This window comes from Haematobia irritans, unplaced genomic scaffold (assembly GCF_050003625.1).
Source record: "Haematobia irritans isolate KBUSLIRL unplaced genomic scaffold, ASM5000362v1 scaffold_6, whole genome shotgun sequence".
NCBI classification, from domain to species: domain Eukaryota; kingdom Metazoa; phylum Arthropoda; class Insecta; order Diptera; family Muscidae; genus Haematobia; species Haematobia irritans.
The window spans coordinates 409,210-435,952 of NW_027445819.1; the positions used below are offsets into that span (position 1 = coordinate 409,210).

Here is a 26,743-nt window from a genome sequence, read left to right on the forward strand (position 1 = left end):
TGGATGAGATGGGGCAGCAGAGGGCTTCTTTGCCTTGGCAGCAGCTTTTTTAGGTGCCTTTTTCTCAACAGCGGCAACTGGAGATGCGGTGGCTTCAACTACGGCGGCGTCAGACATGTTTCACTATATTTTTCACTTCAAACACTAATATACACTAACACGCGTGTACGTTGGTTATATATATTTTTTACCGTTCAACGTAGCTATTCTTGGGTACATCGGAATTATGAGAAGTACATAGTAGTCAGCTACGAAATTTTGTGAATTCTTGTGTGGAAGAGAATAAATTTTTTCACAAAAGTTTTGATAGAATAATTAAATTTATGATGACATAGTAAATATATTTAATTGGAATTTATCACATTTCTCTAGTAGAGATATCCACCTAAATGACAAAAAGGACTTCAATTAATAATATTGAAGGACTAGAGTATTATAATCTTTTGAGTTGAAAGTTTATAAAAGTGTCATCATAAATTTCCAACTAAATTATATAAATTTTAGTATTTTTATTGAAAATTGTATAAAATAAAAAAATTATAGGGAATCTTGATATGTTTTCTTTAAAAAAATACGAAAAAATTATACATTTTGCATAGTTTTCATGGTAAAATATTCAATTATATTATGTCGTCTATGACAGTGGAATTCATCATATTGGGATATTTTCCATGAATAAAAGTTTTTCTGCAAATTAATTTGAAGGCTCAAAAGTGAAAATGTTTTAGGAAATTTTCATTCAAAAATATAATAGAAATCACAAATTTCTACTAAAATATAACATTAATAATAAAAAGTGTCAAATTGTAACGAAAAGTTAAAATAATCGTGAAGGTGTGGTATATCATGTACAGCGATGTTAACAATGTTGAATATAGTTGAAACCATAAAATTAAAATATTTGCAAAAGAAATGAAATGTATATATGAAAAATATTAAAACATCGTAGAAAAAATACATGTCGGATTATAATACCATTTTAACAAAATTTTAAATCGAAATACTATGAATAAAAATTTGCCATAGCTGATATACCACCTCTAGCCAAATTTTAAGAAGTAAAGTAATTGGCTATTTTTGATATAAAATTTCGCAAAAAAAAAACTAAAAGAATTATAACAACAGATGGAATAAATTTAAGTCTAACGACTTTAGGAAATATATAAACAATAAACACCCTAGAAAATTCAAAAACCATCTCCGATTTAGATTAGGGTTAGAAAATATTTCATAAAATGTTTGCCGCATTGAATGTAGCATTAGATGAAAATAAGAAACAAATCCTCCTACTTATATCTTTTCTTCTTTTGAAAAAATAAATTAATAGAAAATAAATTGTGAATGAGTACGAAAAAATGTAAAACCATTGGAAAGCAAAATCTACATCATATATCAACATTCCCTTCATATCCAACCTAATACAAAAAAAAAAACACAAATGCAATATATTTTATTGATATCAAATAATTAAGAATAAATTCTTGTCAACTGTAAAGTATTGAAAAAATTTTTTCTCTTTTTATAAAAATATTGTGGTCCTGAAAAGGACCGATTGTTTTTGTAAAAAAAGTTGGCTTTTAATATGTCAAAAATTTAAGCACGTTCTCCACGAATACGTCTGGCCAATTGGATATCCTTAGGCATGATGGTGACACGCTTAGCATGGATAGCGCACAAGTTGGTATCTTCGAATAGACCAACCAAGTAGGCTTCGCTAGCTTCTTGCAAGGCCATGACAGCAGAACTCTGGAAACGCAAGTCAGTTTTGAAATCTTGGGCAATTTCACGAACCAAACGTTGGAAAGGCAATTTGCGGATCAACAATTCTGTGCTCTTTTGGTAACGACGGATTTCACGCAAAGCAACGGTACCAGGGCGGAAACGATGGGGCTTCTTGACACCGCCGGTGGCTGGGGCACTCTTACGAGCAGCTTTAGTAGCCAATTGCTTACGAGGGGCTTTGCCACCGGTAGATTTACGGGCAGTTTGCTTAGTACGAGCCATTTTTCACTTTAATTCTTCACTTCACAAGATATGAACACAAACACTGTCAAAACGTTATTACTTGTGTGCCGAGCATGAACGCGCATATTTATAGAAAAATTGAGCGCGCAAACTGTTAGTTAAGGGTGTGTGTGGGGAAAGATTGAAATATTGTATCTTACAGCTGCCTGTATATACACGAAGTATACACGAACGAACCCGAGGGTAGATCGTGTTATTAATATTAGTAAGCATTTCAAGGAATTTTTGTATAAATAGAAGCGCATAGGCTGCGGAACAGTATTAGTTCTTGTGCATCATTCGTGAAGTGAAATTTAAAAGTGAAAAATGACTGGTCGTGGTAAAGGTGGCAAAGGCTTGGGAAAAGGTGGCGCTAAACGTCATCGTAAAGTGTTGCGTGATAACATCCAAGGTATTACCAAGCCTGCAATCAGACGTTTGGCTCGTCGTGGCGGTGTAAAACGTATCTCTGGATTGATATACGAAGAAACCCGTGGTGTCCTCAAGGTGTTTTTGGAAAACGTTATTCGTGATGCTGTCACCTACACCGAACATGCTAAGCGTAAAACCGTCACCGCTATGGATGTCGTCTACGCTTTGAAGAGACAAGGCCGCACTTTGTACGGTTTCGGCGGTTAAACATTTTCTTGACGCTATTTGGAGAATATTTAAATACTTTAATACAAAAACAATCGGTCCTTTTCAGGACCACAAAATATATTTACAAAAGAGATCATCTTGTTACAAATTTATTTAATTATTTTAATAATAAAATTTTAAATTTACTTGGTTTAAATAAAATTACAAACATTTGGTTTGCCGTCGGCAAAACATTGTTACTAACCCAATGAAACAATTATGTATGGACTTACCAAAGGCGACTACTATGCTATTTTTCTGCCGTCGGCACTTGAAAAACATGACATACGCTACAAAAGAAAAACACTACGAATGTAATACATACGAAACATATATGCAATTCTCTATATGTCATTTCTCGTCCCATTCCCCAAAGAAAATGATTCTATGATTCTCTTACTCTCTTTTTGCAGAAATCAAAGAAAATGATTCTATGTTGCACTGTACTCGATCCTAGTGTCATTTATTTGTTCTTTTGCGTGACGTTCTTACTCTCTTTTTGCAGAAATCAGTTATGTATGTATTGATACAAACAGCTTTCTCTGTCATCAACTATTTGCAACTTCCCGCTAGAAGTTACGAACACTTACGATCCTACTAGACTTCGGCTTTGCCAAAGCATACAAAAGATACATATGTAGTAAATAATCAGAGTTGATACAGATGAAAATAAAAACACTTCGGCTCAGAAAACGAATGCTCTCTTAATGAAATTGGTGGGAATTTGTTGTTTTTCGATATTAGGAATAAATGACATTAGATAGGAACAAAATGAAAAAATGAAGTGACGAAATTTTTCGATGTCATAACAGATGAAAACTAAATATATGTATATATATCTTCATATAATTTTTTTATAGTAAATTTTATTGTTACTGAAAAAAAGTATGTATGAAATTATATTGTTTGAAAATATTTTTTCTCTTTTTAAAAATGTTTTGTCGTCCTGAAAAGGACGGATTGTTGTTTGATAGAGATACGATGGTCTGTATTTACATTTTCTTGTAGATAATTTAAGCCTTCTTTTCGGTCTTCTTGGGCAAGAGAACAGCTTGGATGTTTGGCAATACACCACCTTGAGCAATGGTGACACCGGACAACAATTTGTTCAATTCTTCGTCATTACGGATAGCCAATTGCAAGTGACGAGGGATAATTCTTGTCTTTTTGTTGTCACGAGCAGCGTTACCAGCCAATTCAAGAACTTCAGCGGCCAAGTATTCCATCACAGCAGCCAAGTAAACTGGAGCTCCAGCACCAACACGCTCAGCATAGTTGCCTTTGCGCAAAAGACGATGAATACGACCGACGGGGAATTGAAGCCCAGCACGATTGGAACGAGACTTTGCCTTTCCCTTAACTTTGCCACCTTTACCGCGTCCAGACATGTTTCAATTTTTTTTTCTTTTTCACTTCACTTCACAAAACACTAATGATAGCGTTTAACTAGTTGTCAGTTCTTTATATACTTTTCGTTCGAGCTATTTAATACATTTGAGGGTTGTTTTGCTGCACGAAGAGGCTACCTGAATATCTTGTCCACGAAATGGTACAAATGTGTGCTCATCGCTGCGCACACACAAAATTCTCTTTTGAACAGTGTAAACAGTGTTTGTGTGAAAAAAAAATAGTGAAAATGCCTCCAAAAGCCAGTGGTAAAGCAGCAAAGAAGGCCGGCAAAGCCCAAAAGAACATCACAAAGGGTGACAAGACCAAGAGACGCACCAAGCGTAAGGAGAGTTATGCCATCTACATTTACAAAGTGTTGAAGCAAGTACATCCCGATACTGGTATCTCTTCAAAGGCAATGAGCATCATGAACAGTTTCGTTAATGATATCTTCGAACGTATTGCCGCCGAAGCCTCTCGTTTGGCTCACTACAACAAGCGTTCCACCATCACCAGTCGGGAAATCCAAACTGCCGTTCGTCTATTATTGCCCGGTGAATTGGCTAAGCACGCTGTCAGTGAAGGTACCAAAGCCGTTACTAAGTACACCAGCTCCAAGTAAATGGCTTTATATTTCGTCGAAAATTTATTTCCTCCACCATCAAAGGCCCTTTTCAGGGCCACAAAAATCATTAAAAAAGAGATTTTCTTTGTTGATCAACTAAAAACAAAATATCCTTATTTTATTTCAATAACAAAAAAAAAAATAAATACATCTTCCATCGAATAATAACAAATAATTGATTTTTCAACTAAGATAAATTCAATGTTGTAATCTTCATTTTATTAAAATTCTATTATGGCATTTCATTACTATGTCTAACTTCTATTAAAATTCTAATTTGGCATTTCATTACTGTTTCTTCAATATTTCTTCTTTTTATTTTTCTTCATTATAATAACGTCGCTATAATATTTTTCTCAGAGTAAAAGACTTCAATATTTCTTCTTTTTATTTTTCTTCATTATAATAACGTCGCTATAATATTTTTCTCAGAGTAAAAGACTCTATTACATTGATCGTATGCATTACTGTAAATGGCGTAGTTAAAGGATGTGTGTGTGTGAGAGAGAGTTTTGATGATGACTCTATGCGTAGGTACATGAAACCTTTTTTTCTAGAATTCTAATTGCTGCGGTTTATTACCACATCCCAATTGGCTAATCCAGTTTTGGAAAAATTCCCATAAAACATGTGATTATAAATTTCAATTTTACCGTGAAAAATAGATTAAGTACAATGTATATTTATTTAAATAAAAATTAGGTAAAAAAACAAAATTGTTTGCATAAAATTTGTTCTCTTTTTCAAAGATATTTTGTAGCCCTGAAAAGGGCTGTTAGATAAACTGCTTTCGAATATCGAAAATAATCATTCTGCCATGAAATAGAAAATTTACTTCTTGGCGGCGGCTTTTTTAGCAGCTGGTTTCTTGGCAGCGGCGGCCTTTTTGGGTTTGGCTGCTGCTACTGTTTTTGCCTTGGGTGCTTTTGGTTTTGTGGCGGAGGCCTTGGCCTTGGCGGCGGTTTTTGCTGGTTTAGCTTTAACTGTACCGGTCTTTTTGGCAGTTTTAGCCTTAGCCTTTTCGGTCTTCTTCTTTTCTGCTGTCTTCTTAGCGGCAGAAGGTTTCTTTGCAGCAGCCTTCTTTTCTCCACTGGCCTTTTTGGGTGCGGCAGCCTTCTTTTTCTTATCACCAGCTGGGGCCTTCTTCTTTTCGGCGCTCATTGCTTTAGACATTTTGAATGAACCAGATGCACCCTTACCTTTAGTTTGGATCAATTTTCCACTGGCAACAGCGCCCTTCAAATACTTCTTGATGAAGGGAGCCAATTTTTGGGCATCAACTTTGTAGGTGCTGGCCAAATATTTCTTGATGGCAGGCAATGATGAACCACCACGTTCTTTCAATGTTTTGATGGCAGCATCGACCATTTGTTGGGTTGGTGGATGAGATGGGGCAGCAGAGGGCTTCTTTGCCTTGGCAGCAGCTTTTTTAGGTGCCTTTTTCTCAACAGCGGCAACTGGAGATGCGGTGGCTTCAACTACGGCGGCGTCAGACATGTTTCACTATATTTTTCACTTCAAACACTAATATACACTAACACGCGTGTACGTTGGTTATATATATTTTTTACCGTTCAACGTAGCTATTCTTGGGTACATCGGAATTATGAGAAGTACATAGTAGTCAGCTACGAAATTTTGTGAATTCTTGTGTGGAAGAGAATAAATTTTTTCACAAAAGTTTTGATAGAATAATTAAATTTATGATGACATAGTAAATATATTTAATTGGAATTTATCACATTTCTCTAGTAGAGATATCCACCTAAATGACAAAAAGGACTTCAATTAATAATATTGAAGGACTAGAGTATTATAATCTTTTGAGTTGAAAGTTTATAAAAGTGTCATCATAAATTTCCAACTAAATTATATAAATTTTAGTATTTTTATTGAAAATTGTATAAAATAAAAAAATTATAGGGAATCTTGATATGTTTTCTTTAAAAAAATACGAAAAAATTATACATTTTGCATAGTTTTCATGGTAAAATATTCAATTATATTATGTCGTCTATGACAGTGGAATTCATCATATTGGGATATTTTCCATGAATAAAAGTTTTTCTGCAAATTAATTTGAAAGCTCAAAAGTGAAAATGTTTTAGGAAATTTTCATTCAAAAATATAATAGAAATCACAAATTTCTACTAAAATATAACATTAATAATAAAAAGTGTCAAATTGTAACGAAAAGTTAAAATAATCGTGAAGGTGTGGTATATCATGTACAGCGATGTTAACAATGTTGAATATAGTTGAAACCATAAAATTAAAATATTTGCAAAAGAAATGAAATGTATATATGAAAAATATTAAAACATCGTAGAAAAAATACATGTCGGATTATAATACCATTTTAACAAAATTTTAAATCGAAATACTATGAATAAAAATTTGCCATAGCTGATATACCACCTCTAGCCAAATTTTAAGAAGTAAAGTAATTGGCTATTTTTGATATAAAATTTCGCAAAAAAAAAACTAAAAGAATTATAACAACAGATGGAATAAATTTAAGTCTAACGACTTTAGGAAATATATAAACAATAAACACCCTAGAAAATTCAAAAACCATCTCCGATTTAGATTAGGGTTAGAAAATATTTCATAAAATGTTTGCCGCATTGAATGTAGCATTAGATGAAAATAAGAAACAAATCCTCCTACTTATATCTTTTCTTCTTTTGAAAAAATAAATTAATAGAAAATAAATTGTGAATGAGTACGAAAAAATGTAAAACCATTGGAAAGCAAAATCTACATCATATATCAACATTCCCTTCATATCCAACCTAATACAAAAAAAAAAACACAAATGCAATATATTTTATTGATATCAAATAATTAAGAATAAATTCTTGTCAACTGTAAAGTATTGAAAAAATTTTTTCTCTTTTTATAAAAATATTGTGGTCCTGAAAAGGACCGATTGTTTTTGTAAAAAAAGTTGGCTTTTAATATGTCAAAAATTTAAGCACGTTCTCCACGAATACGTCTGGCCAATTGGATATCCTTAGGCATGATGGTGACACGCTTAGCATGGATAGCGCACAAGTTGGTATCTTCGAATAGACCAACCAAGTAGGCTTCGCTAGCTTCTTGCAAGGCCATGACAGCAGAACTCTGGAAACGCAAGTCAGTTTTGAAATCTTGGGCAATTTCACGAACCAAACGTTGGAAAGGCAATTTGCGGATCAACAATTCTGTGCTCTTTTGGTAACGACGGATTTCACGCAAAGCAACGGTACCAGGGCGGAAACGATGGGGCTTCTTGACACCGCCGGTGGCTGGGGCACTCTTACGAGCAGCTTTAGTAGCCAATTGCTTACGAGGGGCTTTGCCACCGGTAGATTTACGGGCAGTTTGCTTAGTACGAGCCATTTTTCACTTTAATTCTTCACTTCACAAGATATGAACACAAACACTGTCAAAACGTTATTACTTGTGTGCCGAGCATGAACGCGCATATTTATAGAAAAATTGAGCGCGCAAACTGTTAGTTAAGGGTGTGTGTGGGGAAAGATTGAAATATTGTATCTTACAGCTGCCTGTATATACACGAAGTATACACGAACGAACCCGAGGGTAGATCGTGTTATTAATATTAGTAAGCATTTCAAGGAATTTTTGTATAAATAGAAGCGCATAGGCTGCGGAACAGTATTAGTTCTTGTGCATCATTCGTGAAGTGAAATTTAAAAGTGAAAAATGACTGGTCGTGGTAAAGGTGGCAAAGGCTTGGGAAAAGGTGGCGCTAAACGTCATCGTAAAGTGTTGCGTGATAACATCCAATCCATCCATTAAATGTATTTTCATCAATGTCAACTCTATAGTGTCCCTAGCTAGGAGACACTATCTTAATCTGTTTGTGAAGGCAAAAAAACCTGACGTCTTAATGGTCGCTGAGCATAAACTTAAGGACAATCATATTTTTGAACTGGAGGGCTACACGGTTTTTCGTCAAAATAGGAATAATGGTAATGGGGGTGGTACGGCGATATGCCTCAGGGAAAATATAAAGGGGGAAAGACTGTCTGTCCGTTTCATAGATCTGGAGGGTACTATTGTTAAAGTTAGGGGTATGGGCAATAGGGCGATTTTATTTATATCATTATATTCGAGCCCTAGGGCGGTGTTGAATAGGATAGATTTAGATATGTTAGAGACCATAATAGGACCTGATTATGCAGTGATTGGTGGTGATCTCAATGCGAGACACACATATTGGGGGGATTGTCTGGATAACACCCGTGGAAGGACTCTCAAAAGATGGCTTGATATGAGCCCAACGTTGGTAATTAGACCAACTAATAGCCCAACAACTGGGACATCATTTATAGACATTTTCTTGACTTCAGCTGATATAAGACTTACTGACGGACCAAACGGTGGACAAACAGTGAACGGACTACGGACACTAGATTATGACTCGGACCATAGGGCAGTTGAGATTAATATTATGCTCAGCGACCTGGAGGTACGGGACCCTGATGAAATCTACTTATATGGGAAAATGAGGAACCGTGTATTTAACGACTCTTTGAATGAAATTTTGTCTACAAGAATCCCACCTGTGGACCGGAATTTGACAATATCTGAAATTGATGAGCACGTGGACTTCCTCACGGCTTCAGTGAAGACGGCCATGGAAAACAGCATTCCGAAGAGAAAACCAGGAGTCGGCAGGATGAATCGACTACCGAGGGACATAATTTCCTTAATCTCCCAGAAGAAAAACCTTAGAAGACGGATTTTCAGAATACACGATCATCAAGACGCAAGAGAAATTAGAGTGCAAATCCGCCTATTGGATAAGATAATAAGAGAAAGAATAACATTATTCGAGGAGGAACATTGTGTTAGGATACTGTCGTCGATTAGACCAGGTAATAATCTTTTCAAAGATGTGAAAAAACTCACATGCACCAAGGCGGGAAGGGCGACTGGTGATCTCATATGCAATGGGGGCCAGATTATTAGCTCTGATAGGGAGAAGACGGAGTTATTGGCATCAACTTTTTCTGACATCCAGGGACAGGTGAATACGGCTGGACTGGCAGTTTCTGGCGATCCCCCGCCCCATTTAGTGTCTTTTGGATCTCAAATACTTGCAAATGGAGAACGAACTGGAGCATCATATACAAGTCCTATTAGGTTCATCAAATCCGATGAGATAGGTGCTAGATTGAGAAGATTGAACAATAAAAAGAGCTCCGGTGAGGATGGCATACCTAATTTTGTGGTAAGGAGAATTGATCGCAGAATCTGGACACACCTGGCCATTTTATATAATCAATGCCTAAACTCTGCATATTTCCCATCTAAATGGAAGAGGGCTATTGTTGTGCCGATATTAAAACCAGGAAAAGACCCAACAGACCCTAAGTCTTACAGGCCCATATCATTATTATCAAATCTTGGCAAACTATTTGAAGCTTTGATTCTGGATAGATTGGAGGATCAAATTGAGGATAACCATGTGGTTGGAGATTTCCAATTTGGTTTTAGAGCAGAGACATCCACAGAGCATGCTCTAACTGTTTTAACCGATAAAGTGTCCAGGGGCTTCATGGACCGTAGTGCGACGGTGGCGGTCAGCCTCGATTTTGAAAAAGCATTCGATACGGTCTGGCACGAGGGCCTTTTGGAGAAAATGGGAGATTATGGTATTGAATCACACTTGACCAAATTGATTGGAAATTATCTCATGGGAAGATCGTTCTCGGTGCGAGTTCAAGAGGAGACATCGGGTCCCAGGAGTGTCTTGGCTGGAGTGCCTCAGGGATCAATCCTGGGCCCGACACTATATAATTTATATCTGGCAGATATCCCACAACCCCATGGTAATGATCTGTTGATAATGTATGCTGATGACATACTGGTAGCGGCTACTCATGCGAGGGCTAGGATCGCGCAAACCCGCCTGGAACAGTATTTAACAGTACTCTCGGACTACTTCGATAGATGGAGGCTGAAACTGAACATACCCAAATGTAGATCTATCATCTTCAAGGGCAGAAAAAACACATTATATAGGAATGCGAGGGGATTCACCCCTATGATCAGGATTAGAAATGAGGTTATCCGGAATGATGGTGAACTGAAATACCTGGGTGTGAAATTCCAGGAGAACTTTTCCTTCACCAAACAGGTGGATGAAGCAATTAGGAAAGGTAGGGCGGCGTATCAGGCACTACAAAAGGCCATGGGACAAAGAAGGGGACTCACTCGACAGGTGAAAATGACAATATACAAGGTTGCTGTCAGACCAGTTATATCATATGGTTTCCCCATATGGTTCAATGTTTCCTCGACTCAAATGGAGAGAATAAGAATACTCGAAAGGAAGATTTTGAGGCATTGCCTCTGCCTTCGGGGCACTTCCATGGATGGACGTTATCGTTCGCCCTCTAATGAACTGGTATATGAATCAAGTGGAACGCCAAGGATAGACGCCTTCATGGTGAGGTCGGCGCTGGCCAGAATTGGAAGAAATAGAACGCACCCGAATGGTTTAGTCAGGGGTGGTTGTGCTACAAGAGAGGTTTATCAGAGGGCCGCTGAGATGGGCAGCCATCTCCCCCCTATATGCCTTCAGTACCTCGATGATGATGGTCTCTTATTTGATGGTGATGGAAGACTTGTTTTCTTCAATAGAACGCTCGGGTCACTAGACTCTTTGAGCAATACGTACAGCCTAGCACAATGACCTTGTCGTGATCCACATAGTCCGGCAATCTTTGTAAATACGTTCCCTTAGTTTCTTTTTTTCCTATTCCAATCTTTTTTTTCTTTTTGTAAATACCTTCAATTAGTAGACTTGAATTCCCTATTTTATTTTAATATTTTTAGTTTTATTTCTGTAAATAGTGTAAATATCGTAGTAGTTAAGCATCAATGAAAAAACCGAAAAGTGTTCCCGATTTTTTTACCCTTTTTTAACGGGAAATTCATACAAATTAAAATAACAGACAAAATTGGCATTATAAAGTGGTCTAGTCTTTCTGAGCTACTTAATATTTAACGAAACGAATGCATTCCTAGAAAAATGAATCTCTATGTTCATGCTGAGGAGTAGATATCAATATAATATAAGATACAAGATTTAAATATTGTAAAATTAGATTTAAGACTAATGGAAAATAAAAACGAATCTGAATCTGAATGCGGAACAGTATTAGTTCTTGTGCATCATTCGTGAAGTGAAATTTAAAAGTGAAAAATGACTGGTCGTGGTAAAGGTGGCAAAGGCTTGGGAAAAGGTGGCGCTAAACGTCATCGTAAAGTGTTGCGTGATAACATCCAAGGTATTACCAAGCCTGCAATCAGACGTTTGGCTCGTCGTGGCGGTGTAAAACGTATCTCTGGATTGATATACGAAGAAACCCGTGGTGTCCTCAAGGTGTTTTTGGAAAACGTTATTCGTGATGCTGTCACCTACACCGAACATGCTAAGCGTAAAACCGTCACCGCTATGGATGTCGTCTACGCTTTGAAGAGACAAGGCCGCACTTTGTACGGTTTCGGCGGTTAAACATTTTCTTGACGCTATTTGGAGAATATTTAAATACTTTAATACAAAAACAATCGGTCCTTTTCAGGACCACAAAATATATTTACAAAAGAGATCATCTTGTTACAAATTTATTTAATTATTTTAATAATAAAATTTTAAATTTACTTGGTTTAAATAAAATTACAAACATTTGGTTTGCCGTCGGCAAAACATTGTTACTAACCCAATGAAACAATTATGTATGGACTTACCAAAGGCGACTACTATGCTATTTTTCTGCCGTCGGCACTTGAAAAACATGACATACGCTACAAAAGAAAAACACTACGAATGTAATACATACGAAACATATATGCAATTCTCTATATGTCATTTCTCGTCCCATTCCCCAAAGAAAATGATTCTATGATTCTCTTACTCTCTTTTTGCAGAAATCAAAGAAAATGATTCTATGTTGCACTGTACTCGATCCTAGTGTCATTTATTTGTTCTTTTGCGTGACGTTCTTACTCTCTTTTTGCAGAAATCAGTTATGTATGTATTGATACAAACAGCTTTCTCTGTCATCAACTATTTGCAACTTCCCGCTAGAAGTTACGAACACTTACGATCCTACTAGACTTCGGCTTTGCCAAAGCATACAAAAGATACATATGTAGTAAATAATCAGAGTTGATACAGATGAAAATAAAAACACTTCGGCTCAGAAAACGAATGCTCTCTTAATGAAATTGGTGGGAATTTGTTGTTTTTCGATATTAGGAATAAATGACATTAGATAGGAACAAAATGAAAAAATGAAGTGACGAAATTTTTCGATGTCATAACAGATGAAAACTAAATATATGTATATATATCTTCATATAATTTTTTTATAGTAAATTTTATTGTTACTGAAAAAAAGTATGTATGAAATTATATTGTTTGAAAATATTTTTTCTCTTTTTAAAAATGTTTTGTCGTCCTGAAAAGGACGGATTGTTGTTTGATAGAGATACGATGGTCTGTATTTACATTTTCTTGTAGATAATTTAAGCCTTCTTTTCGGTCTTCTTGGGCAAGAGAACAGCTTGGATGTTTGGCAATACACCACCTTGAGCAATGGTGACACCGGACAACAATTTGTTCAATTCTTCGTCATTACGGATAGCCAATTGCAAGTGACGAGGGATAATTCTTGTCTTTTTGTTGTCACGAGCAGCGTTACCAGCCAATTCAAGAACTTCAGCGGCCAAGTATTCCATCACAGCAGCCAAGTAAACTGGAGCTCCAGCACCAACACGCTCAGCATAGTTGCCTTTGCGCAAAAGACGATGAATACGACCGACGGGGAATTGAAGCCCAGCACGATTGGAACGAGACTTTGCCTTTCCCTTAACTTTGCCACCTTTACCGCGTCCAGACATGTTTCAATTTTTTTTTCTTTTTCACTTCACTTCACAAAACACTAATGATAGCGTTTAACTAGTTGTCAGTTCTTTATATACTTTTCGTTCGAGCTATTTAATACATTTGAGGGTTGTTTTGCTGCACGAAGAGGCTACCTGAATATCTTGTCCACGAAATGGTACAAATGTGTGCTCATCGCTGCGCACACACAAAATTCTCTTTTGAACAGTGTAAACAGTGTTTGTGTGAAAAAAAAATAGTGAAAATGCCTCCAAAAGCCAGTGGTAAAGCAGCAAAGAAGGCCGGCAAAGCCCAAAAGAACATCACAAAGGGTGACAAGACCAAGAGACGCACCAAGCGTAAGGAGAGTTATGCCATCTACATTTACAAAGTGTTGAAGCAAGTACATCCCGATACTGGTATCTCTTCAAAGGCAATGAGCATCATGAACAGTTTCGTTAATGATATCTTCGAACGTATTGCCGCCGAAGCCTCTCGTTTGGCTCACTACAACAAGCGTTCCACCATCACCAGTCGGGAAATCCAAACTGCCGTTCGTCTATTATTGCCCGGTGAATTGGCTAAGCACGCTGTCAGTGAAGGTACCAAAGCCGTTACTAAGTACACCAGCTCCAAGTAAATGGCTTTATATTTCGTCGAAAATTTATTTCCTCCACCATCAAAGGCCCTTTTCAGGGCCACAAAAATCATTAAAAAAGAGATTTTCTTTGTTGATCAACTAAAAACAAAATATCCTTATTTTATTTCAATAACAAAAAAAAAAATAAATACATCTTCCATCGAATAATAACAAATAATTGATTTTTCAACTAAGATAAATTCAATGTTGTAATCTTCATTTTATTAAAATTCTATTATGGCATTTCATTACTATGTCTAACTTCTATTAAAATTCTAATTTGGCATTTCATTACTGTTTCTTCAATATTTCTTCTTTTTATTTTTCTTCATTATAATAACGTCGCTATAATATTTTTCTCAGAGTAAAAGACTTCAATATTTCTTCTTTTTATTTTTCTTCATTATAATAACGTCGCTATAATATTTTTCTCAGAGTAAAAGACTCTATTACATTGATCGTATGCATTACTGTAAATGGCGTAGTTAAAGGATGTGTGTGTGTGAGAGAGAGTTTTGATGATGACTCTATGCGTAGGTACATGAAACCTTTTTTTCTAGAATTCTAATTGCTGCGGTTTATTACCACATCCCAATTGGCTAATCCAGTTTTGGAAAAATTCCCATAAAACATGTGATTATAAATTTCAATTTTACCGTGAAAAATAGATTAAGTACAATGTATATTTATTTAAATAAAAATTAGGTAAAAAAACAAAATTGTTTGCATAAAATTTGTTCTCTTTTTCAAAGATATTTTGTAGCCCTGAAAAGGGCTGTTAGATAAACTGCTTTCGAATATCGAAAATAATCATTCTGCCATGAAATAGAAAATTTACTTCTTGGCGGCGGCTTTTTTAGCAGCTGGTTTCTTGGCAGCGGCGGCCTTTTTGGGTTTGGCTGCTGCTACTGTTTTTGCCTTGGGTGCTTTTGGTTTTGTGGCGGAGGCCTTGGCCTTGGCGGCGGTTTTTGCTGGTTTAGCTTTAACTGTACCGGTCTTTTTGGCAGTTTTAGCCTTAGCCTTTTCGGTCTTCTTCTTTTCTGCTGTCTTCTTAGCGGCAGAAGGTTTCTTTGCAGCAGCCTTCTTTTCTCCACTGGCCTTTTTGGGTGCGGCAGCCTTCTTTTTCTTATCACCAGCTGGGGCCTTCTTCTTTTCGGCGCTCATTGCTTTAGACATTTTGAATGAACCAGATGCACCCTTACCTTTAGTTTGGATCAATTTTCCACTGGCAACAGCGCCCTTCAAATACTTCTTGATGAAGGGAGCCAATTTTTGGGCATCAACTTTGTAGGTGCTGGCCAAATATTTCTTGATGGCAGGCAATGATGAACCACCACGTTCTTTCAATGTTTTGATGGCAGCATCGACCATTTGTTGGGTTGGTGGATGAGATGGGGCAGCAGAGGGCTTCTTTGCCTTGGCAGCAGCTTTTTTAGGTGCCTTTTTCTCAACAGCGGCAACTGGAGATGCGGTGGCTTCAACTACGGCGGCGTCAGACATGTTTTTGTTTTTCACTTTGATTCACTTCAAGCACTAATATACACTAACACGCGTGTACGTTTATTATATATGATTTTTACCGTTCGAACTAGCTATTCTTGGGTACATCGGAATTATGAGAAGTACATAGTAGTCAGCTACGAAATTTTGTGAATTCTTGTGTGGAAGAGAATAAATTTTTTCACAAAAGTTTTGATAGAATAATTAAATTTATGATGACATAGTAAATATATTTAATTGGAATTTATCACATTTCTCTAGTAGAGATATCCACCTAAATGACAAAAAGAATTTCAATTAATAATATTGAAGGGCTAGAGTATTATAATCTTTTGAGTTGAAAGTTTATAAAAGTGTCATCATAAATTTCCAACTAAATTATATAAATTTTAGTATTTTTATTGAAAATTGTATAAAATAAAAAAATTATAGGGAATCTTGATATGTTTTCTTTAAAAAAATACGAAAAAATTATACATTTTGCATAGTTTTCATGGTAAAATATTCAATTATATTATGTCGTCTATGACAGTGGAATTCATCATATTGGGATATTTTCCATGAATAAAAGTTTTTCTGCAAATTAATTTGAAAGCTCAAAAGTGAAAATGTTTTAGGAAATTTTCATTCAAAAATATAATAGAAATCACAAATTTCTACTAAAATATAACATTAATAATAAAAAGTGTCAAATTGTAACGAAAAGTTAAAATAATCGTGAAGGTGTGGTATATCATGTACAGCGATGTTAACAATGTTGAATATAGTTGAAACCATAAAATTAAAATATTTGCAAAAGAAATGAAATGTATATATGAAAAATATTAAAACATCGTAGAAAAAATACATGTCGGATTATAATACCATTTTAACAAAATTTTAAATCGAAATACTATGAATAAAAATTTGCCATAGCTGATATACCACCTCTAGCCAAATTTTAAGAAGTAAAGTAATTGGCTATTTTTGATATAAAATTTCGCAAAAAAAAAACTAAAAGAATTATAACAACAGATGGAATAAATTTAAGTCTAACGACTTTAGGAAATATATAAACAATAAACACCCTAGAAAATTCAAAAACCATCTCCGATTTAGATTAGGGTTAGAAAATATTTCATAAAATGTTTGCCGCATTGAATGTAGCATTAGATGAAAATAAGAAACAAATCCTCCTACTTATATCTTTTCTTCTTTTGAAAAAATAAATTAATAGAAAATAAATTGTGAATGAGTACGAAAAAATGTAAAACCATTGGAAAGCAAAATCTACATCATATATCAACATTCCCTTCATATCCAACCTAATACAAAAAAAAAAACACAAATGCAATATATTTTATTGATATCAAATAATTAAGAATAAATTCTTGTCAACTGTAAAGTATTGAAAAAATTTTTTCTCTTTTTATAAAAATATTGTGGTCCTGAAAAGGACCGATTGTTTTTGTAAAAAAAGTTGGCTTTTAATATGTCAAAAATTTAAGCACGTTCTCCACGAATACGTCTGGCCAATTGGATATCCTTAGGCATGATGGTGACACGCTTAGCATGGATAGCGCACAAGTTGGTATCTTCGAATAGACCAACCAAGTAGGCTTCGCTAGCTTCTTGCAAGGCCATGACAGCAGAACTCTGGAAACGCAAGTCAGTTTTGAAATCTTGGGCAATTTCACGAACCAAACGTTGGAAAGGCAATTTGCGGATCAACAATTCTGTGCTCTTTTGGTAACGACGGATTTCACGCAAAGCAACGGTACCAGGGCGGAAACGATGGGGCTTCTTGACACCGCCGGTGGCTGGGGCACTCTTACGAGCAGCTTTAGTAGCCAATTGCTTACGAGGGGCTTTGCCACCGGTAGATTTACGGGCAGTTTGCTTAGTACGAGCCATTTTTCACTTTAATTCTTCACTTCACAAGATATGAACACAAACACTGTCAAAACGTTATTACTTGTGTGCCGAGCATGAACGCGCATATTTATAGAAAAATTGAGCGCGCAAACTGTTAGTTAAGGGTGTGTGTGGGGAAAGATTGAAATATTGTATCTTACAGCTGCCTGTATATACACGAAGTATACACGAACGAACCCGAGGGTAGATCGTGTTATTAATATTAGTAAGCATTTCAAGGAATTTTTGTATAAATAGAAGCGCATAGGCTGCGGAACAGTATTAGTTCTTGTGCATCATTCGTGAAGTGAAATTTAAAAGTGAAAAATGACTGGTCGTGGTAAAGGTGGCAAAGGCTTGGGAAAAGGTGGCGCTAAACGTCATCGTAAAGTGTTGCGTGATAACATCCAAGGTATTACCAAGCCTGCAATCAGACGTTTGGCTCGTCGTGGCGGTGTAAAACGTATCTCTGGATTGATATACGAAGAAACCCGTGGTGTCCTCAAGGTGTTTTTGGAAAACGTTATTCGTGATGCTGTCACCTACACCGAACATGCTAAGCGTAAAACCGTCACCGCTATGGATGTCGTCTACGCTTTGAAGAGACAAGGCCGCACTTTGTACGGTTTCGGCGGTTAAACATTTTCTTGACGCTATTTGGAGAATATTTAAATACTTTAATACAAAAACAATCGGTCCTTTTCAGGACCACAAAATATATTTACAAAAGAGATCATCTTGTTACAAATTTATTTAATTATTTTAATAATAAAATTTTAAATTTACTTGGTTTAAATAAAATTACAAACATTTGGTTTGCCGTCGGCAAAACATTGTTACTAACCCAATGAAACAATTATGTATGGACTTACCAAAGGCGACTACTATGCTATTTTTCTGCCGTCGGCACTTGAAAAACATGACATACGCTACAAAAGAAAAACACTACGAATGTAATACATACGAAACATATATGCAATTCTCTATATGTCATTTCTCGTCCCATTCCCCAAAGAAAATGATTCTATGATTCTCTTACTCTCTTTTTGCAGAAATCAAAGAAAATGATTCTATGTTGCACTGTACTCGATCCTAGTGTCATTTATTTGTTCTTTTGCGTGACGTTCTTACTCTCTTTTTGCAGAAATCAGTTATGTATGTATTGATACAAACAGCTTTCTCTGTCATCAACTATTTGCAACTTCCCGCTAGAAGTTACGAACACTTACGATCCTACTAGACTTCGGCTTTGCCAAAGCATACAAAAGATACATATGTAGTAAATAATCAGAGTTGATACAGATGAAAATAAAAACACTTCGGCTCAGAAAACGAATGCTCTCTTAATGAAATTGGTGGGAATTTGTTGTTTTTCGATATTAGGAATAAATGACATTAGATAGGAACAAAATGAAAAAATGAAGTGACGAAATTTTTCGATGTCATAACAGATGAAAACTAAATATATGTATATATATCTTCATATAATTTTTTTATAGTAAATTTTATTGTTACTGAAAAAAAGTATGTATGAAATTATATTGTTTGAAAATATTTTTTCTCTTTTTAAAAATGTTTTGTCGTCCTGAAAAGGACGGATTGTTGTTTGATAGAGATACGATGGTCTGTATTTACATTTTCTTGTAGATAATTTAAGCCTTCTTTTCGGTCTTCTTGGGCAAGAGAACAGCTTGGATGTTTGGCAATACACCACCTTGAGCAATGGTGACACCGGACAACAATTTGTTCAATTCTTCGTCATTACGGATAGCCAATTGCAAGTGACGAGGGATAATTCTTGTCTTTTTGTTGTCACGAGCAGCGTTACCAGCCAATTCAAGAACTTCAGCGGCCAAGTATTCCATCACAGCAGCCAAGTAAACTGGAGCTCCAGCACCAACACGCTCAGCATAGTTGCCTTTGCGCAAAAGACGATGAATACGACCGACGGGGAATTGAAGCCCAGCACGATTGGAACGAGACTTTGCCTTTCCCTTAACTTTGCCACCTTTACCGCGTCCAGACATGTTTCAATTTTTTTTTCTTTTTCACTTCACTTCACAAAACACTAATGATAGCGTTTAACTAGTTGTCAGTTCTTTATATACTTTTCGTTCGAGCTATTTAATACATTTGAGGGTTGTTTTGCTGCACGAAGAGGCTACCTGAATATCTTGTCCACGAAATGGTACAAATGTGTGCTCATCGCTGCGCACACACAAAATTCTCTTTTGAACAGTGTAAACAGTGTTTGTGTGAAAAAAAAATAGTGAAAATGCCTCCAAAAGCCAGTGGTAAAGCAGCAAAGAAGGCCGGCAAAGCCCAAAAGAACATCACAAAGGGTGACAAGACCAAGAGACGCACCAAGCGTAAGGAGAGTTATGCCATCTACATTTACAAAGTGTTGAAGCAAGTACATCCCGATACTGGTATCTCTTCAAAGGCAATGAGCATCATGAACAGTTTCGTTAATGATATCTTCGAACGTATTGCCGCCGAAGCCTCTCGTTTGGCTCACTACAACAAGCGTTCCACCATCACCAGTCGGGAAATCCAAACTGCCGTTCGTCTATTATTGCCCGGTGAATTGGCTAAGCACGCTGTCAGTGAAGGTACCAAAGCCGTTACTAAGTACACCAGCTCCAAGTAAATGGCTTTATATTTCGTCGAAAATTTATTTCCTCCACCATCAAAGGCCCTTTTCAGGGCCACAAAAATCATTAAAAAAGAGATTTTCTTTGTTGATCAACTAAAAACAAAATATCCTTATTTTATTTCAATAACAAAAAAAAAAATAAATACATCTTCCATCGAATAATAACAAATAATTGATTTTTCAACTAAGATAAATTCAATGTTGTAATCTTCATTTTATTAAAATTCTATTATGGCATTTCATTACTATGTCTAACTTCTATTAAAATTCTAATTTGGCATTTCATTACTGTTTCTTCAATATTTCTTCTTTTTATTTTTCTTCATTATAATAACGTCGCTATAATATTTTTCTCAGAGTAAAAGACTTCAATATTTCTTCTTTTTATTTTTCTTCATTATAATAACGTCGCTATAATATTTTTCTCAGAGTAAAAGACTCTATTACATTGATCGTATGCATTACTGTAAATGGCGTAGTTAAAGGATGTGTGTGTGTGAGAGAGAGTTTTGATGATGACTCTATGCGTAGGTACATGAAACCTTTTTTTCTAGAATTCTAATTGCTGCGGTTTATTACCACATCCCAATTGGCTAATCCAGTTTTGGAAAAATTCCCATAAAACATGTGATTATAAATTTCAATTTTACCGTGAAAAATAGATTAAGTACAATGTATATTTATTTAAATAAAAATTAGGTAAAAAAACAAAATTGTTTGCATAAAATTTGTTCTCTTTTTCAAAGATATTTTGTAGCCCTGAAAAGGGCTGTTAGATAAACTGCTTTCGAATATCGAAAATAATCATTCTGCCATGAAATAGAAAATTTACTTCTTGGCGGCGGCTTTTTTAGCAGCTGGTTTCTTGGCAGCGGCGGCCTTTTTGGGTTTGGCTGCTGCTACTGTTTTTGCCTTGGGTGCTTTTGGTTTTGTGGCGGAGGCCTTGGCCTTGGCGGCGGTTTTTGCTGGTTTAGCTTTAACTGTACCGGTCTTTTTGGCAGTTTTAGCCTTAGCCTTTTCGGTCTTCTTCTTTTCTGCTGTCTTCTTAGCGGCAGAAGGTTTCTTTGCAGCAGCCTTCTTTTCTCCACTGGCCTTTTTGGGTGCGGCAGCCTTCTTTTTCTTATCACCAGCTGGGGCCTTCTTCTTTTCGGCGCTCATTGCTTTAGACATTTTGAATGAACCAGATGCACCCTTACCTTTAGTTTGGATCAATTTTCCACTGGCAACAGCGCCCTTCAAATACTTCTTGATGAAGGGAGCCAATTTTTGGGCATCAACTTTGTAGGTGCTGGCCAAATATTTCTTGATGGCAGGCAATGATGAACCACCACGTTCTTTCAATGTTTTGATGGCAGCATCGACCATTTGTTGGGTTGGTGGATGAGATGGGGCAGCAGAGGGCTTCTTTGCCTTGGCAGCAGCTTTTTTAGGTGCCTTTTTCTCAACAGCGGCAACTGGAGATGCGGTGGCTTCAACTACGGCGGCGTCAGACATGTTTCACTATATTTTTCACTTCAAACACTAATATACACTAACACGCGTGTACGTTGGTTATATATATTTTTTACCGTTCAACGTAGCTATTCTTGGGTACATCGGAATTATGAGAAGTACATAGTAGTCAGCTACGAAATTTTGTGAATTCTTGTGTGGAAGAGAATAAATTTTTTCACAAAAGTTTTGATAGAATAATTAAATTTATGATGACATAGTAAATATATTTAATTGGAATTTATCACATTTCTCTAGTAGAGATATCCACCTAAATGACAAAAAGGACTTCAATTAATAATATTGAAGGACTAGAGTATTATAATCTTTTGAGTTGAAAGTTTATAAAAGTGTCATCATAAATTTCCAACTAAATTATATAAATTTTAGTATTTTTATTGAAAATTGTATAAAATAAAAAAATTATAGGGAATCTTGATATGTTTTCTTTAAAAAAATACGAAAAAATTATACATTTTGCATAGTTTTCATGGTAAAATATTCAATTATATTATGTCGTCTATGACAGTGGAATTCATCATATTGGGATATTTTCCATGAATAAAAGTTTTTCTGCAAATTAATTTGAAAGCTCAAAAGTGAAAATGTTTTAGGAAATTTTCATTCAAAAATATAATAGAAATCACAAATTTCTACTAAAATATAACATTAATAATAAAAAGTGTCAAATTGTAACGAAAAGTTAAAATAATCGTGAAGGTGTGGTATATCATGTACAGCGATGTTAACAATGTTGAATATAGTTGAAACCATAAAATTAAAATATTTGCAAAAGAAATGAAATGTATATATGAAAAATATTAAAACATCGTAGAAAAAATACATGTCGGATTATAATACCATTTTAACAAAATTTTAAATCGAAATACTATGAATAAAAATTTGCCATAGCTGATATACCACCTCTAGCCAAATTTTAAGAAGTAAAGTAATTGGCTATTTTTGATATAAAATTTCGCAAAAAAAAAACTAAAAGAATTATAACAACAGATGGAATAAATTTAAGTCTAACGACTTTAGGAAATATATAAACAATAAACACCCTAGAAAATTCAAAAACCATCTCCGATTTAGATTAGGGTTAGAAAATATTTCATAAAATGTTTGCCGCATTGAATGTAGCATTAGATGAAAATAAGAAACAAATCCTCCTACTTATATCTTTTCTTCTTTTGAAAAAATAAATTAATAGAAAATAAATTGTGAATGAGTACGAAAAAATGTAAAACCATTGGAAAGCAAAATCTACATCATATATCAACATTCCCTTCATATCCAACCTAATACAAAAAAAAAAACACAAATGCAATATATTTTATTGATATCAAATAATTAAGAATAAATTCTTGTCAACTGTAAAGTATTGAAAAAATTTTTTCTCTTTTTATAAAAATATTGTGGTCCTGAAAAGGACCGATTGTTTTTGTAAAAAAAGTTGGCTTTTAATATGTCAAAAATTTAAGCACGTTCTCCACGAATACGTCTGGCCAATTGGATATCCTTAGGCATGATGGTGACACGCTTAGCATGGATAGCGCACAAGTTGGTATCTTCGAATAGACCAACCAAGTAGGCTTCGCTAGCTTCTTGCAAGGCCATGACAGCAGAACTCTGGAAACGCAAGTCAGTTTTGAAATCTTGGGCAATTTCACGAACCAAACGTTGGAAAGGCAATTTGCGGATCAACAATTCTGTGCTCTTTTGGTAACGACGGATTTCACGCAAAGCAACGGTACCAGGGCGGAAACGATGGGGCTTCTTGACACCGCCGGTGGCTGGGGCACTCTTACGAGCAGCTTTAGTAGCCAATTGCTTACGAGGGGCTTTGCCACCGGTAGATTTACGGGCAGTTTGCTTAGTACGAGCCATTTTTCACTTTAATTCTTCACTTCACAAGATATGAACACAAACACTGTCAAAACGTTATTACTTGTGTGCCGAGCATGAACGCGCATATTTATAGAAAAATTGAGCGCGCAAACTGTTAGTTAAGGGTGTGTGTGGGGAAAGATTGAAATATTGTATCTTACAGCTGCCTGTATATACACGAAGTATACACGAACGAACCCGAGGGTAGATCGTGTTATTAATATTAGTAAGCATTTCAAGGAATTTTTGTATAAATAGAAGCGCATAGGCTGCGGAACAGTATTAGTTCTTGTGCATCATTCGTGAAGTGAAATTTAAAAGTGAAAAATGACTGGTCGTGGTAAAGGTGCCAGCTCACTTTAAATCACAGTGTTAGTGCAAAGAGACAATAAACCAAGTTTAATTTTGACACAAAGACAATAAATCAACCCTTCAAGTGATAAAAAAGAACTTTTGATTAAGCAAGTGAAGTGGAAAGATGGGGGACCAAAGCGATGGTGCTTTTGGTACACCCAAAGTTGAGAATCGCATAGTAGGCGATTCAATAATTAATAAACCAAATACTGAAAGACGAATGAGTGGTGCTTCTAGTGTGTGCCAAAGTGACTGTAATGTTGTTGAAAGTGTTTCTGAGCACAAGAAAAGAAATTCTAAAAATAAAAATAAAAGAAGAAAAGGCAAATCGTCTGATTCATCTGCAGACGATTATGAATCGATGAAGGCAGCAGCGGCTATCGAAACATTAAGTAAACAGCTCGATGCCATGCGTAAAGACTATCAAGTAGCTCTTTTGAGAATTGAAGAACTTGTTAAAATAAATGAAGAGCTTACTCGTAAATTAACTGAGGGCAATTTTAGCATTAATTTACAATTGCCCCCTTTGACTGAAAATGGTCCTGTTGTAAAACAACAACAACAACAGCAACAATTTGATGACTGGGCGACTGAGACAGCCGAATCTCTCAGTACTGCGATGGAGACAAATGAATATGTTGCAAAGCCGGCAACACTGGATAGAAGCAAGGGCGCTATTCCGAAAAATGTTAGTAAGGGGAATGGAGGAGAAGAAAGGGAGAAGCCAGCTGAAAATCAAGAAAAAGTAATTGGAAAAACGGCTCAAGCGAAAACCGCGGGAAATGAGAAACAGCAACGGGGACAAATGACAGCAGATGAAAACAACAAAAGAAACCACATTGACAACAATAATAGAAAAGGTAAGGTCGGCCCACCTATTATAAAAATATATGGATCAAATGTTAGAGATCTTACTAGAGGTTTAGAGAAACATTTAGGACATAAATTATTTTCTTTAAAAATAATGAATAGAAACTTAGTGAATCTTAAATTGACTAAAGTAGAGGATCATGCTAAGGCTATTATGTTTTTGAAAGACAAAGGGTGGGACTCTTATACATACACGCCAAGGGAGATGAGGCCTCATAGCTTAATGATTAATGGACTGTCTAGTACATATGACGAGGACGAAGTGAGGGGATTTTTACTTGCCACTGGTTTAAGTATTGAGATTGTGGGTATCACCAAGTTGTTGGGTGACAGATGGGTCGTTCGACTTTCGAATGACTCTGATATAAGGGGATTCCACAAAATAGAATTCATAGATAGGTGCAGAGTGACTATTGAGAAGAATTCGAGAGAGGGACTTATACAGTGCTATAACTGTCAGCGATATGGGCATGTCTCTGTGAACTGTTCGATGAGGTATAGGTGTGTCAAGTGCGGTGGGCCTCATGGTGCGGGAAATTGTGAGTTGCCGGAGCCTGATAGTGGGGACCAGGAGGATATTTCGGTGGATCCGGTTACTGGACAGGTTGTGCGGAAAGTGGCCAGGCCTACTTTTTGTGTGAATTGCAAGGTTGAGGGGCATGTGGCTAGTGCTAGGGACTGCCCGAAGAGGATTGAATTATTAGAGAGAATGAGAGAGAAAAAGGAGATGGAGAAGATTCGTAGGGCCCAGGTCCGGGGGGGCATGTTGCGGCCACAGGCGCCGCTCCCACCGCCCCCGCCGCCTATTGTTGCGGGTGGGACGGCTGGGACTTTTGCGAGTGTTGCTCGTGGGCAAGGACGGATAGCGAATGTTGTGAGACCTCAGACTGATTTGGCTGTCAGGGTGAATGAGAATATGCGTATGTTTGATAATGAATGTAATAGATTGTTGGGTGGTGATTTTGTGACCTGTATGAGGAAGGTATCGAACTATGCGGTGAATTTTAGGCAGATGAAGACGGACGATGAAAAGATTCGCGGCTTATTTGGACTATTTTTCACTCTTGGTTTTGATGGATAGATATAAATGTATTTTTATTAATGTCTGTTCTGTAGTGTCTCGAAGCAAGAGACATTATCTTGCGGAATTTGTTGGGGAAAATAGACCAGATGTTCTGCTTTTGGCAGAACACATGTTGAGTAATAGGCATACTATGGAGTTGAAGGGTTATAAATCGTACAGACAGGACAGGATTGGTAGAAGAGGAGGGGGTACAGCAATTTTTGTGAGGGAGACTATTAAGGGTGAACGGGTGCCATTTGACGCCATGACATTAGAGGGCACAATTTTTAGGGCTAGAAGTACTGGAGGTGGTATAGTGTATTTTGTCTCACTATACCAGCCGCCAGACTTAAACGTACTGGGGACTGATTTGGACATTCTGGCGGGTATAGTTGACGCTCATGAGGCTGTGATAGGGGGGGATTTGAATGCCAAGCATCCTGACTGGGGTGGGAACGTCACCAATGTTAGTGGCAGGACTCTTAGGGAGTGGTTGAGGGTGAGCCCTAACCTGGGGATCAGACCGACGTGCGGCCCTACGAGACAGACTATGACATGTGCGTCATATATTGACATTTTTATGACAACTTCTGGAGTTACTGTTGATATGGGACCAGACTTGACGGGACTTCAGACGCTTGACTATGAGTCAGATCACAGAGCGGTGGTGCTAGTCTGTGAGTTGGGAACACTCGAGACTGACACCCCGAGGCTGGTATATGACTTTAAGTCAATTCGTCTTGGGTTATTTAATAACCTAATGGCGGATGGACTGGACAATTGTAGGTTGCCGACTGACAGAAATGTGACAGTGGACGAAA

At 36.4% G+C, this 26,743-nt stretch overlaps 4 protein-coding genes across 4 annotated transcripts; all 4 read right to left on the minus strand.

The window, feature by feature from the left end:
• Positions 1–1,593: 1,593 nt before the first annotated feature.
• On the minus strand, positions 1,594–2,004 carry LOC142242629 (histone H3). Its single transcript, XM_075314198.1, has one exon. It carries the CDS (start codon positions 2,002–2,004, stop codon positions 1,594–1,596), a length of 411 nt encoding a protein of 136 aa, XP_075170313.1.
• A 5,626-nt stretch (positions 2,005–7,630) lies between these two features.
• On the minus strand, positions 7,631–8,041 carry LOC142242628 (histone H3). Its single transcript, XM_075314197.1, has one exon. The coding sequence runs from the start codon at positions 8,039–8,041 to the stop codon at positions 7,631–7,633; it is 411 nt and encodes a 136-aa protein (XP_075170312.1).
• A 9,146-nt stretch (positions 8,042–17,187) lies between these two features.
• Positions 17,188–17,598, minus strand: LOC142242624 (histone H3). The gene has a single exon (XM_075314192.1). The coding sequence runs from the start codon at positions 17,596–17,598 to the stop codon at positions 17,188–17,190; it is 411 nt and encodes a 136-aa protein (XP_075170307.1).
• Positions 17,599–23,224: 5,626 nt separating this feature from the next.
• Positions 23,225–23,635, minus strand: LOC142242627 (histone H3). The gene has a single exon (XM_075314196.1). The coding sequence runs from the start codon at positions 23,633–23,635 to the stop codon at positions 23,225–23,227; it is 411 nt and encodes a 136-aa protein (XP_075170311.1).
• Positions 23,636–26,743: the final 3,108 nt, after the last annotated feature.